The sequence below is a fragment of the Callorhinus ursinus genome, unplaced genomic scaffold, assembly GCF_003265705.2.
Source record: "Callorhinus ursinus isolate GAN/ISIS: 27379988/994484 unplaced genomic scaffold, GSC_fseal_2.0 scaffold27, whole genome shotgun sequence".
In the NCBI taxonomy this organism is placed as follows: domain Eukaryota; kingdom Metazoa; phylum Chordata; class Mammalia; order Carnivora; family Otariidae; genus Callorhinus; species Callorhinus ursinus.
Genome location: NW_027397089.1, coordinates 20,639,225 through 20,652,053, shown reverse-complemented (window position 1 = coordinate 20,652,053; position 12,829 = coordinate 20,639,225). Strand labels below are relative to the sequence as shown.

Genomic DNA, 12,829 nt, shown 5'->3' with positions numbered 1-12,829 from the left:
CTCAGGGAAACAAAACCATTGAGAAAAAGGGGTTTCCTGCCTCTCCTTAGCGATTTTAATTCTTTACTCTTTCCAGAGCTTTTCTCCCTCTTGGTAGTTTCCTTGAAAAGTCTACCTGTTAGGTTTTTACAGAATGTATCTGTGCAAAGAAACAGAAATGGGAAAAAAAAATCTACTTTGGCTGAGAACTTGAAGGTACTGCTGTTCTGCTACCAACCCAAATAAATTCACATCTGGCTTCAACCAAGTTCATCTTTATTTAAAGGATTAACAAGCCCATTTGAAACAATTCTTTGATTTACATGGCGGGAGGTAGACAGATTTGTTTAGCCTCCCGACCCACCTTAAATCATCTTGCGGCCAGATCTCTGGCCATCCAATTGACTCCTAGATGGTTTCCCTTCTCTTCTTCAAGCCGAGAAGAAAAAACTACCTCCATCCAGGCCCACCTGGAAATTTGTGCAGAGACGGTCTGAACTGGTCTGCAAAGTGTGATTAGCTACCTACCTATTCACAATGCCTAGAAGACAGGCTACCAGACTTGGTAGTGGTGAAAGCCCCGACTTTCAGTCTGAGGTACTGGGTTTGCTCTGAAGTTGACCTTGGCAAGGCCCCTAACGGTCTGTGCAGCGGAATGCGGCTCGCAGTGCTCGGCTGCCACGTGAGCCTGGAGGTGCGAATCCGCTTTGGATGGGATCGTTTCTCTTGCATTTACCATGAGGTTCTGTCCCTGATGGGGTCTACCCGCCCAACCCACGAGCTGGCTCAGTCTCAGCGCTAAGGTGCACTACGGAAGGGGCCGGACAGAGACTAGTACTCCAGATCTCCTGTAGCACAGCACAAAAACGGGAGGGTATTTTGTCCTCCAACACCAAATCAAACCGGATTCAGTAAGAACGAGAGGATGTGCAATGCGCTGCGTACAATTTTTCATCTGTCTAGGAGGAAATCTAGCATCTGCCCTTCCACTCTTGTTGAGAAAGAGTAGCTGATCTCTCAAGTGCAGACGGTGAGAGAACAGCTGTGTTGATCCATCTTTTGCTTTTACACCATAGCTTTTTCCAAAAATATATATGTATGTACATATATATATTTCAGATTTACAGGGAATTTTTTTTTTCTGAACAAGAGAAATATTGTCCATAGAAGTCCCAAGTGTCTTCCTCCTCAGGAGACCTCAATGATTTCCATGCTGCCTGAAAAGCTGGACTGGCTGCCCACTTTGCCCAGTTCTTCCCGCGACCTGTTCTCTGACATGATGCTCTCGCCAAATTCCATCTGGCAGCTTCTGCGTTTGAACTGCTTTTCGAAGGGGCTCTCTTCGTGCCAGCTCCGCCGGGAGTCGGCTCGGTCACTTGGCTTCTGCCGCCTGCGCACGGAGTAGCCCTGGTCGCCGCAGGTGGGCAGCTGGCTGCAGCTGTAGGCCGAGTAGCTGGCGCTGCCCCCGTAGACGGCCGAGGCCGAGTAGAAGTGAGAGGGCTCCGTGGCAAAATACCAACTGTTGGTCAAGGAAGGGGCAGAGGTCTGGGGAGCCAAGATATCCGAGTGCCAGCCCTTGAGGCCCAGGCCGGCGGCAGACTTGGCGAGGGGTTGCTGGCTGGTGGCCAGGCCAAGAAAGAAGCTGGGATGGCAGTTGTCCTCCACGCTCCCGCTCCGGTGCAGCGGCGAGCAGAGGGGCCGTGGGCCGGTCCCGCTGACGCCGGGTCGAACTGAGTGCACTCGCTTGCCCTGGCCGTCGGAAGGCCTGGCTGGCTGAGGCTTCTTGGGGAGGTTGGCTTCCTCCTTACCTGGGCTGCTTTCCGGGCTCTGCTCCGATACTTCCTCAACCGGGGAGAACTGGCAGAGCTTGCCGGTCCCCTCCAGAGTTGTGGAAGGTTTGTAGTATTCCAGAGTGTCTTCTGAGGAGGAGAAACCATGCAAGGAGGCCGCCACGCTGCCTGAGTACGAGACGGATTTGATGTCCAGAGAGAAGGAGCGCTTGAGCTTACTGCTGTCTTCGAGCTTGCCCGAGGGCAGGTGGAGCCCGCTGAGCGCCTGGACCAGCGGCCCGTCCTCCACCAGCGAGGGCTGCGTGCTGGGTGCGCTGGCCGGGGGCGCGGGCCCTTGCCCTGCCGCCTCTGAGGTAGCAGAGTTGGCCCAGGGTGGACCGAGGCACATCGCACTCTTCTGTCCACCCTCGGAGACCACGGGGCCAGGTTCGTTTGGCTTCTCCAGGTGCAGCAGCTTGAGTTTGCTCTTTGGCCCTGATGCGCCAGTCGGGTTCTTAATCTTCTTCTCGTAGTCCAGGAGTTGGCCCAGAAAATTGAAGTTTGGAGAGATGGTAGGCCTTTTTTCTTTCACAAATCTATGAAGAGAGGAAAGACACAAAAATCTTGACTTCTGCAACTACGCTTTATCTTAAAAACAGCTAGAAAATAGAACTATTAAGTGAATAAATAAGATAGGGAATTATTAGAGCCTCCCGTAAATACCCATGGAAGATGACTGGTATGAAAGCTCAGGGAGACATACAACATGTCCCTGGAGCATGCTAGAAAGAGAGGGGCCAGGCCCCCAAAGCTCTAGTTTTAGCCTTCTTATTTTCAAGGACCCAGAGTTTCCAACGCAACTGGCAATCGAGGATTCTGTGCTCACCCCTGGGGCCTCACCCCCCACCCCCCCAGCGCTGGTGCCACCGTCAGATGTACAGGGTTAACGGCCGCTCTCCACAGCTTTCCCAGTATCGTGCCTCTCAAAGTCCCCACAGTCACTTCCTCAGAACATTTCATGTTTTAATTAATGACCAGAAAAGCGGTTATCAGATGACCAGAGCATCAAAGCACACACTCGAGTTCCTTCTCTTTGTCTTCAAATGACAGAGTCATCAGCTATCAGGTGGCCTGAGTGTGCTAAGCACTGGGCTAACGCATTAGACAGAGTATTATCTCATTCAGTCCCCCAAACCTACCCCGTGTCAGGTAGGTGGATTACCCCCATCATATAAGGGACACAAAGTCCTTACTTAAATGACTTGGCCAAAATCACACAGCTGGGATTCAAAACCAGGCCTAATGTCTGGGTCCATTTTTGTAAACACTGTGTAAAAAAGAATCATCAAGGGGTAAAAACTAGTAATAAATAGCTTTTATGTTTAATTGTGGAAACAGACTCTCAGAGATAGTAGACAAATCCTTCAGTGGCTCCTGACCCTCATGGACACTCCTCAGAAGATGCAGGAGTGCAACTACACTGAAGATTTGCATTTGAATATGGAAAGAAAAAAAATCACAAACTCCTTGGAAATCAAGTAACCTAAAGCCAAGTAACGAAGCCAGAAACAACTGGCCCCACCATAACAAGTATAAACGTAGGGTCCACATAATAAAACTTGGTAACATGACAGAAGAGTGCCTTTCCTTCCGGTTTCTACATGGTGTCAGAAGACCTGTAGGGAGAAAAGCCTGACTGGGGGACAAGGGAACTGATGCAGACCAAGGCAGGACCCTTCTCCAGGCTCACTCCTCGAATGAGAAGCTGCTCAGGTAGCTCCTTTCTTTCCAGATCTTCCAATTTGAGAACAAAGTCCAATTGTTACAACAGGCCTGCTTCCTGCATCTGTATGTACTGGCTCTTTATCACACGGAAACTACCCACCTCTACCCACTAAGCACGCAGGGGCCTCCGATTTCACCCACCGCACAAACTCCGATCCTGTGCATGCTTGCCACTTGCCTGCCCTCCACTTGGCCCAAGGGTGGGGGGAGCAATCCAGCCAAAATGCAGAATCTGGGCAACTCTAGAATGTAGGACATTTTACTCAGTGAACAGATTTTGACAGTTATTTGCTCTCGGCTTTTCCTCACAGTGACAGAGGCACAAAGCACAAAGCACAAAGCAGAAGGAGGAACTCTGTAATGGGTATTCTGCTGGAGATTTTTTCCTCATATGTACTCCCCCAACTAGGAAAAGATATAAACTTACTTAGCAGGATGGTGATCTGTTCAGATTCGGTGTTCATGAAAATTAAAAAGTAGCTGAGGAGGAATCTGACACATGTTTGGGTGGAATTCATGCTAACTTACAAAAGTGCATTCTTCTCTGGTCTTTGAAAAACCATTTAAAAATCCAGTCACCTGTAAGGCATGTCACTAGAACAGTCCTGATTTGCTTTAATTGGGTACCTGCCCTCCTCACCCTTCACGCTTCAGGTCAAATGAAAAGCCCGTCGCACAAGACGCGTGCTGGCCCTCACCTGTAAGCTTCGTCTAAGGACATGTCCATCCTCTTCATGATGTAGGCGATGGCGATGGTGGCTGAGCGAGAGATGCCCGCTAAGCAGTGCACCAGGACACGCCCGTTGGAGGCCTTGGCTTTCTCTGAGGGAGTCAAATTCAAGAAGGGTCACTAAGAACAACCGTGGTCAACAGTGAGATCTTGCAGTCAGGTACTTCCTTTCATCCGATAACTCAAAGTAAATCTCATCTACTTATATACTGTTCCTTTCAATAGTTTTTTAGGGAGATAAAGGAAGATGACTTCCCCATCACTTACATTCAGGACAATGAAGGGCCAGACGTGTTAGTCAGCAATGACTCCCTAACTCAAGCTCGCTTCTTAGTACATTTCCCAATGGTTTTTTTACATTTTTTTATTTTAATAACTTTCCCTGGGTATAAATCCTACATTATGATGACATGATTCTACTTGTTTAGTGTGGAAAATTGCAGAATACAGAGAAGTGTAAAGAAAATAACCTCTCAAATCCGAAGATGTAGCTAATATTTTGTTTACCCATGTTGTCTGACACTTCAACTTTTTTCTAGTTAGCAAGAGATAGTAAACTTTTTTTCCAGTTTAGAGACAGAATTTTCAGTTTTGAGATATAACTGACATGTAACACTGTATTTCAGTATAATGATTTGCTACATATAGGACGTATGAAATTTTTAAAAAATTTTCTCATTTCAAACATATGTGACATACATTAATTGAAAAAGCAGGAGGGTGGACTTCATCACCGTATTGCATCAGCAAGCAAGAGATGCCAGGTCAAGCTACTTTTAAAATGCTGACTCACAGAACCTATCTTCCTATAGTTTCCTGTTTATGTTTAGATTTTCTGTATGTCATAAAGTGGATCGACTTTATTTGCTAAATTTAAGAAGAAAACCACGTATATGCTATGAATCAGGTTTAGAAGCTCAGGTTAGCAAGGACCAAGGGAACTTGAACCTTTCCTGGATATCCAGGAGTTCCTGACTGCATCAAGTCTATTCCACACAACATGGTAGGACTTTTGAACACTTTGTTAGAACCAACAACATTCAACCCAACAGTGCTGCCATCTTTCCCTGTCGAGGGGCTTTACAAGCTACTTGTAGGAGTAAGTTGCCCCACGCCACCTGGAAGCTACTAACATTTTAGCCAGTACCAGGACCGCCTCCGTTCTGAACAACGACATGCGTGCTTACCGGTGAGCCACTGCCACGGGGCTCAATTCTTCCCTTTTTACTCTTGTTTTAGCTGACACCAGCAAAAGTTACCAGACCTTATATTACAGTTCCTGTAATTAACAGATATCCTGGGAATCTGCTCTGGCAGCTGAATAATAATACGAGACCACTCCAGTCTCACCGCTTCTGTTATAAGTATTACAAATTCCTAATGTATATGATTTATTATTCATTATAAAAAAACACATAGGACTTTTGGATAGTATATGAATAATCAACTTTCCTCTAGATAGTGAAGTCAAACACAATGAACTACTAACAAATGAATATAAATTCTTCTTGAAACAAAGAAATATATACTATACAACATGATAATATATAAACCCATGTACGTAAAGTCCCATGCCTTCCTGGGCCCGTACCACGCTCTTCTTTTTCTTAACTACACAGTCGTCAGGCTATACTAATCTTAGTATTTCCCCTTTTGCCTAGGCTGCTAAGAAGCTCAAAGCTGAGATTTTTTACTCAATTTCAATAGGTAACTGTAATTCAGATTTTACTGTACCTTTTCTAGCCCCATATTACTTGGTTCTTGCCCCTTGAACCTGTTTTAATGTGTATGTGTGTAATGTGTGTATCTTTTGATCCCAGCCTCATACTGTAATAAGCTGCTTTAAATTCTTACTGGAAGTAGGCTGGGTTTCAATTTTTTAAACTTTATTTTTTAGTTAGAGAGTATGTGTGCACTCAAGTGGGGGGGTGGAGCGGTGGGGAGTTGGGGTGGGGGAGAAGGAGAGAGAGAACCTTAAGCAGGCTCCATGCCCAGCACAGAGCCTGAGGGGCTCCATCCCATGACCCTGAGATCATGGACTGAGCCGAAATTAAGAGTCAGATGCTGAATGACTGAGCCACCCAGGCGCCCTTCAAATTTTTTTTAAATGTTGACAATATTCTCTCGATTATTTAAAATAGTTATCTCAAAACAAGACTATAATAAGGACTTCAGAGGATCTTGCTTCTACCTCAGAGGGCTTCACACTGGGCATATATTATGCACCCAGTAAATACTGGCGGGCTGACTAATACATACCTTTAAAAAGCAATCTTTATAAAAAATGTGAAAAGGGTTGGAAGGAAATAAAACAATGATGATAACAGATGTGTTAGGATGTTGAGGTTATAGCTCTTTTTCGAATATTCTGCATTGTACTTACGTTGCTCTTACAATCACGACACATTTGAGGATGTATTTTAGAAATCTAACTGAGGGGCACCTGGGTGGCTCAGTCTTGATTTCAGCTCAGGTCATGATCTCAGGGTTGAGGGATCAAGCCCCATAGGCTCAGCGCTCGGTGGGGAGTCTACCTGGGATTCTCTCTCTCCCTCTGCCACACCCCTCCCCACCCCGTGCAAGTTCTCTCCAAAATCAATCAATCTTAAAAAAAAAAAAAAAAAAGTATTACACTGGATTGGGGTTCTGCTCTTGGGAGAAATGAGTGCTAAAGGGAGTCTTAAAGCAACGGAGGTCACATGCCCAGGGACCTGGCAGAGAGAAGGGAAAGGTGTGCGAGGCGGCCGTGCAGGGGGACCCAACAGGTGGCTGTGGCACACGTGTCGTGGGGCAGGGCGGTTACCAGAAAGGAGGTGTCAAAGGTGGGGAGCAGGTGCTGCAGGGTCTGGGAACGTTAGGCTAAGGACCGCAGGCTGAACAGGCTGCTGTTCCCTAACAGCAAAAGCACTGACAGTGACAAGCGGAAAGAAGAAAGGCAGGCTGTCACTACAGCAGTTCAGGAATAAAAATCTAGGACAAAAAAGGGCAGAGAGGATAACAAACGAAAAACGTAAGGGGGAGCCAATGAGGATGAGACGTTATAAAGGCCAAAAATAAAGAAGCAATAATTGAACTCACTGAGGGCAGCTCTAAGGAAAACCAAAAGAACTTCTCAGATGATCATTTGTAAAACTACTATTTAGTAAGAGCCAATTATGAGTTAGGCACTTTGCAAGGTATTCTCCATCCGTTATCTATTTTAATCCTCACAATATCCCTCTAAAGTATACACACTATCTTCAGTTTCCAGGTCAGGAAACAGAGAAACTTACCCCAAATCACTTAACTAGTAACCAAGGAAGGCAGGGCCCAAATACAGTTTGGCTCCAAAGTACATGCCCTGAGTCACCCCCGTGTGGCCTACCCGCAAACCCAAGAGGCGGGGCAGGAGCCGAGGGTAGGGTGAGGAGGGAGAGGGCGAGAGGGGCAGCCAGCCGGGACCAGGCACCTCGAGAGTGTCCCACAGTCCCAGGCAACCCCAGCTCACTGCTGCCCGTGTGAACTAAAAATAAAGACAAAACTCCAGGAACACTTGAGTCCTTCCAACAAACCCAGAAACTTATTTGAAATTTATCTCAATAATAAAAAGACAAAAGCCCCACAAGTCTGCAAGTCACTCAGCCCTGGTACGGGGGCAGTCTTCCCCCTGCACTCCCTTCCAGGACGGACCACGGCAGAGAGCATGGCAGAGGCCAGCAACCACCATGACCCCGCTGGATGCCCTGAATTACCTGGAGGGGTGGGGGGGGGGAAGAGTGACCCTAGTAAATAGGGATGAGTAAGTGAAATACTGGGAAGTATAAATATTTCAGATATTAATAAATCAAAATAGCATTTGGGTGTACTTAACCAAGCTGAAACATGGTAAATTCCTTCTGTCTGAATTAAGTGGCAGGATGACCCCAATATCTCTCAGGAGAGAAGTAAGCAAGCTGGGGCAAAGTTATTCATATTCTCTCTTTTCTGCTAATCCTCCTAAAGCTCAGACATTATGATGAGTTCTCTTCTAAACAGATCCTGAAATTGCACTTTTAGCTGAATCTAGAGCCAAATGTCTTTGGATTGACAGGACATGCAATAGGAACATTAACTGTAAGTGTTATCTTCTAAAGAGGCAAAAACTGAATGATATACTGAATACTTCCTAGCAATACAACAGTAGGGGTGATTCATTTGGGAGTTCTGTTTGTGAATATTATAATGTGAATTATCTTCTCTAAAGCCTTTTATCTTCTGATGTTTCAAAGAATGCATCCTAATTAAAGATGAAAACTTTTGGCAATCTGGAATCTTGAAGGAAAAAAAAGGGAGAACTGTTTTGGAATTACTCAAAGTTCCAAAAGCATTATCTAGAAATTCCTCTCACAGATGAAAAGGTATAGTTGAAGGGCTTAATGTACTTAATTTCACATTTTATAAGGAACTAGTTCTCTTTTAATTACAGTAACAAATTTGGAGTAATTAATTATGGGGTAGAATGCACACGCTTGTATGACTAGACGAAGAAAACATCAAACACTTCTCACATGGAAGGAACATCAGGAGTGAAGCTCAGCATGCTGCTCAAGAGCGAACAGCGTATCTCCCCTGTTCAGCCACTTTCCACTAAAACTACATTTCAAATACACATCACCAGTTTACCACAGAAGACCTGATCCTGAGGCGCCAAAATGTCACCAAGCCCCTGCAGCTAGGAGTCAGGAGGCTCCAGGACTGAGAACACAGCACAGGGCAGATTAGAGCCTGCCACAACCAATCCCAAGGACATGACTGGAGGGGTGGGGGTGGGGTGTGTGTGTGTGTGTGTGTGTGTGTGTGTGTGTGTTGGAATTTTATTAGATCCCATACTACTTGAAATTACTGGCACGTGGACTGAGGCTTACAAATCTCATGACATAAAGACTTTAAATGTAATGGGATGTGTTTTCACAGGATTTGACTTTTCTCTGGGGAGAACATAGCAGGGAGGTAAAAACAGTTTAAGGAACGCCACCAAGGTTTCCAAAAGTCTTTTATAGGATTTGAAAAAATGGCTGAAATTTAATCCCAGAAGTTTAAATGATTTTCAAACACTTGCAAATACGCAATCACAGATCCCATCAGGCTTAACCTTGGTAGTGTTAAGGTAGCTGGAATGTCACAGGGCAGTCCCTCAGGAACAACATGGCACACACGTCACCTCAGCCACTGAATAAGATAAGCAGCATCATGTGTTGTTCCTAGACTTAAGAAATCTCTGAACATAGGCCCCTTTTCTCTCCAGAGAGAAAAAGGAAGGGAGGTAAGGGGTGCACCTGCACATGAGACTATAACCCAGATGACTTGTAATACTACTGGAGCTACTTACCAATGAAATCCACTGATTTGTCCAACCATGGCAAAATCTTCTCACAAAAGCTGTCATTCACAGGCACTCGCAGGAAGTGAGACTCGGGGATAAAGTCGGGCTTAGGACAGGTATTGCTGGCATTTAACACATAACCAATCCCATTCTGCTGCATCAGCTCCTATGGAGGGAAAGAGTGATTAACATACCAGCACAATCATTTTGGAAGAGTAAAGTTTAATGATAACAATTACTAGTTTCCTTGAAATCAGAGTTAATTCAATCGGTGAAATCCAAAAACCTAGCACAGGGACATTTAGAGGCTTTAGTTTAAAGCAGAATTGTTTGTAAGGACAAAAAAAAAAAAAAAAGGCTGTGTAAAATAGTATGCTTGAAAGGATACCTGGGTGGCTCAGTAGGTTGAGCATCTGACTCTTGGTTTCAGCTCAGGTTATGATCTCAGGGTCATGAGATGGAGCCTGGTATTAGGCTCCACGATCAGCAGGGGGTCGGCTTGAGAGTCTCTCCCGCTGCCCCTCCCCCAACTGTCTTGCATGCATGTGCACTCCCCCCTCTCTCTCAAGTAAATCTTGAAAATAAAATAGTATGTTTGAAGATCACGCATCATTAATATAATCAACTCTGTTATCTTCATTACTGAGAAAGAAGTGGAAGAACACAAAATAAAACCATGACAGTTTACTTACTAGGACTTTAGAGTGTAGGCACACACAACAAAAACATTTTCTTCCCACGGAACATGCCGGTTGTTCTCAAAGATAAAGTCCTAGGCAGCCTTGTGGCTCTGAATACTCTCTTTAAAAGACTGAATCTATTGCCTGTGCTTTAATTATCAGCTCTACACATTGACAATTTTTAAATATACATTCTCTTTAATTTCCCACCTGTCTCTTCAACTACATACTGGATATCTCTGTTTGTTTGTTTCTCAGGCCCTTCAAACTCACAGTGTCAGAAATTCAACACAATGTATCTCTCTGCACCCCAAAGTCCTGTTTCCTCTCTGTAATTCAAAGTTGGTTTATGGTAATACCATCTACTCAGACACTTGAGCTAGAAAACACGATCCTGTCATTTCTCTTCCTTCACGACCCCCATCCAAATGGTTGCCAGATCCTTTTGGCATCCCCCTCCCATCTGCCCTCTCCTCTCTGTTCCCTGTCACTGCTTGGTCAGTGGGCAGCCACAACAACAAAAAGCCACCAGGGAGCTCTTGGAGTTGTGATGCTTCATCTCTAAACCATATACTGAACAAAATCCAGAGTAATCTTTCTTATAACCAAACATGGGCTAAGTGCTCTGCCCACACGTCAATGTCATTGTGTCGCTGCCTGCTCTTGTCCAAATCCCCCAACGGCACACGTACACCCAACCCCTCCCTGCTGCCGTTCACACCACTCCTGTGCTTCGTAGGCCCTGTTCCTCTTCCTGGTCACTCTCGTCCACTTTTCCAGCTTTGATGAAATTAACTTTACCAAAATTAACTCCTTCCACTGATGCATAACTCACCATTCCATTCTCTGCCCTTCCAAAGTACTTTGTTCACTGAGCACACTGTTGTAATGCGCAGATAATTCTTGTCTCTCCTATTAAGTAGTGAAGTAGTGAGATCTTGGACTGATTCGCACTTGTTTTTCTACCTTCAGCACCAGGTACCTAGTTGTACTCAATACGTGTTTGTTCAACCGACAGCCTGTCTACCATTTTCCAGGCAAGCCTACACAACCCCACTTCCTTTAGTTCGAAATGTTCTAAGCCTGAAATCTCTTTTAAGCAACTCTGGTCATTTATTCCCTTTCTTGGAATGGTACCTCCTCCACAAATGTTTTCCAACTACCTGAGAGACAGTTGGTCATTTTCTTCCTATTTTCCCTCCTGAAATATGCCAATTCCCTAAACCTCTTCGTTTACCACATCTGGCACAATAAATACATTTTACATAAAAGGTAGACTTAATAAATCCAAGTCATGTATGCAACCCTCTCTCAACTAGGAGATAATGTCAAGAAACAGCTTTGGGAACCACGTGAGTTTCCTGGAGTGACCCCCTGACCCTGGCACTGGGTCAGAGCCCCAGTCTTCTCACGCTCTCGTGTGCTTCTGGGAGGTTCACAATCAGGCTGTGAAGTTCTTCATGGTGTGTACTACAACTTTTCAACTTTCGCACATGTAGCAAAGGTCACATTTGTTTTTCCACGCTGAGATTACTACCATTCGATCAACCGCAGTATCTCCCATGTAAGCACAACAACGGGTCACTGGAGTTAAGGAGCCTTTCAGGCCTTTCTTGAAATGGTCCTTAAAGGAATCATCTTATAGGTCTTTCTCCTATCCACCAACAGGACTACAAATTAAAAGTGAAGGGAGGTAGTTACGTAGCTTTCCACCCAATTCAGTAATGAAGACCTAGAAGTTTCAGAAGATAACAGGCAGTTCTCACTAAGGACAAAACGTGTTACAAGTCTATAATGACTGTCAAACTTGATTTCCCCATAGAAAGAGTAATATACTTCTCACAAGTAGCCTCATAACCTGCAGTTTATAGAAATGGCCACTGAACCTAAATTCAATAAAAAAATATTTGCTGAGCACCTTTGCTAGAGGCTTAGTAATATAATAATATTATGGTACATAGTACATATTAATAAAATAATATCTACCAGAATAATATCTGTTAATGAATCCCTACTATTTCCAAGTACTGGGCTGAACATATAAATAGACTGTGTCTCGAGGATGTGGAGAAAAAGAAATCCTCCTACACTGTTGGTGGGAATGCTAACTGGGACAACTGGTCTAGAAAACAGTATGGAGTTTCCTCAAAAAGTTAAAACTAGAACTACGCTATGATCCAGTAATTGCACTACTGGGTATTTACCCAAATAATACAAGAACACTAATTCAAAGGCATACATGCATCCCTATGTCATAGCAGCATTATTTACAATAGCCAAATTATGGAAGTAGCCCAAGTGTCCATGGATAGATGAATGGATAAAGAAGATGTGGTGTGTACACACACACACACACACACACACACACACACACACACACACACACACACTCTGGAATACTATTTGGCCATAAAAAAGAATGAAATCTTGCCATTTGCAACAACATGGAAGGAGCCAGCTTAGCATGTAATGCTAAGTGATGTAAGTCAGAGAAAGACAAATACCATACAACTTCAACCTCTATGTGGAATCTAAGAAACAAACA

At 44.6% G+C, this 12,829-nt stretch overlaps 1 protein-coding gene across 9 annotated transcripts in view; it reads right to left on the bottom strand.

Moving 5' to 3' along the window:
- Nucleotides 1-238: 238 nt before the first annotated feature.
- The window catches only part of DUSP16 (dual specificity phosphatase 16), a 77,446-nt gene continuing 64,855 nt past the window's right edge, over nucleotides 239-12,829 (bottom strand). For all 9 annotated transcript variants that reach the window (XM_025879838.2, XM_025879840.2, XM_025879833.2 and 6 more), the window contains 3 exons: nucleotides 9,611-9,770; nucleotides 4,232-4,355; nucleotides 239-2,344 (listed from right to left, as the gene is read on the bottom strand). In XM_025879838.2, coding sequence (XP_025735623.1) covers nucleotides 1,168-2,344; nucleotides 4,232-4,355; nucleotides 9,611-9,770 — 1,461 coding nt within the window. In that variant the 3' untranslated portion in view covers nucleotides 239-1,167. The remainder of the gene's footprint in view (nucleotides 2,345-4,231; nucleotides 4,356-9,610; nucleotides 9,771-12,829) is intronic.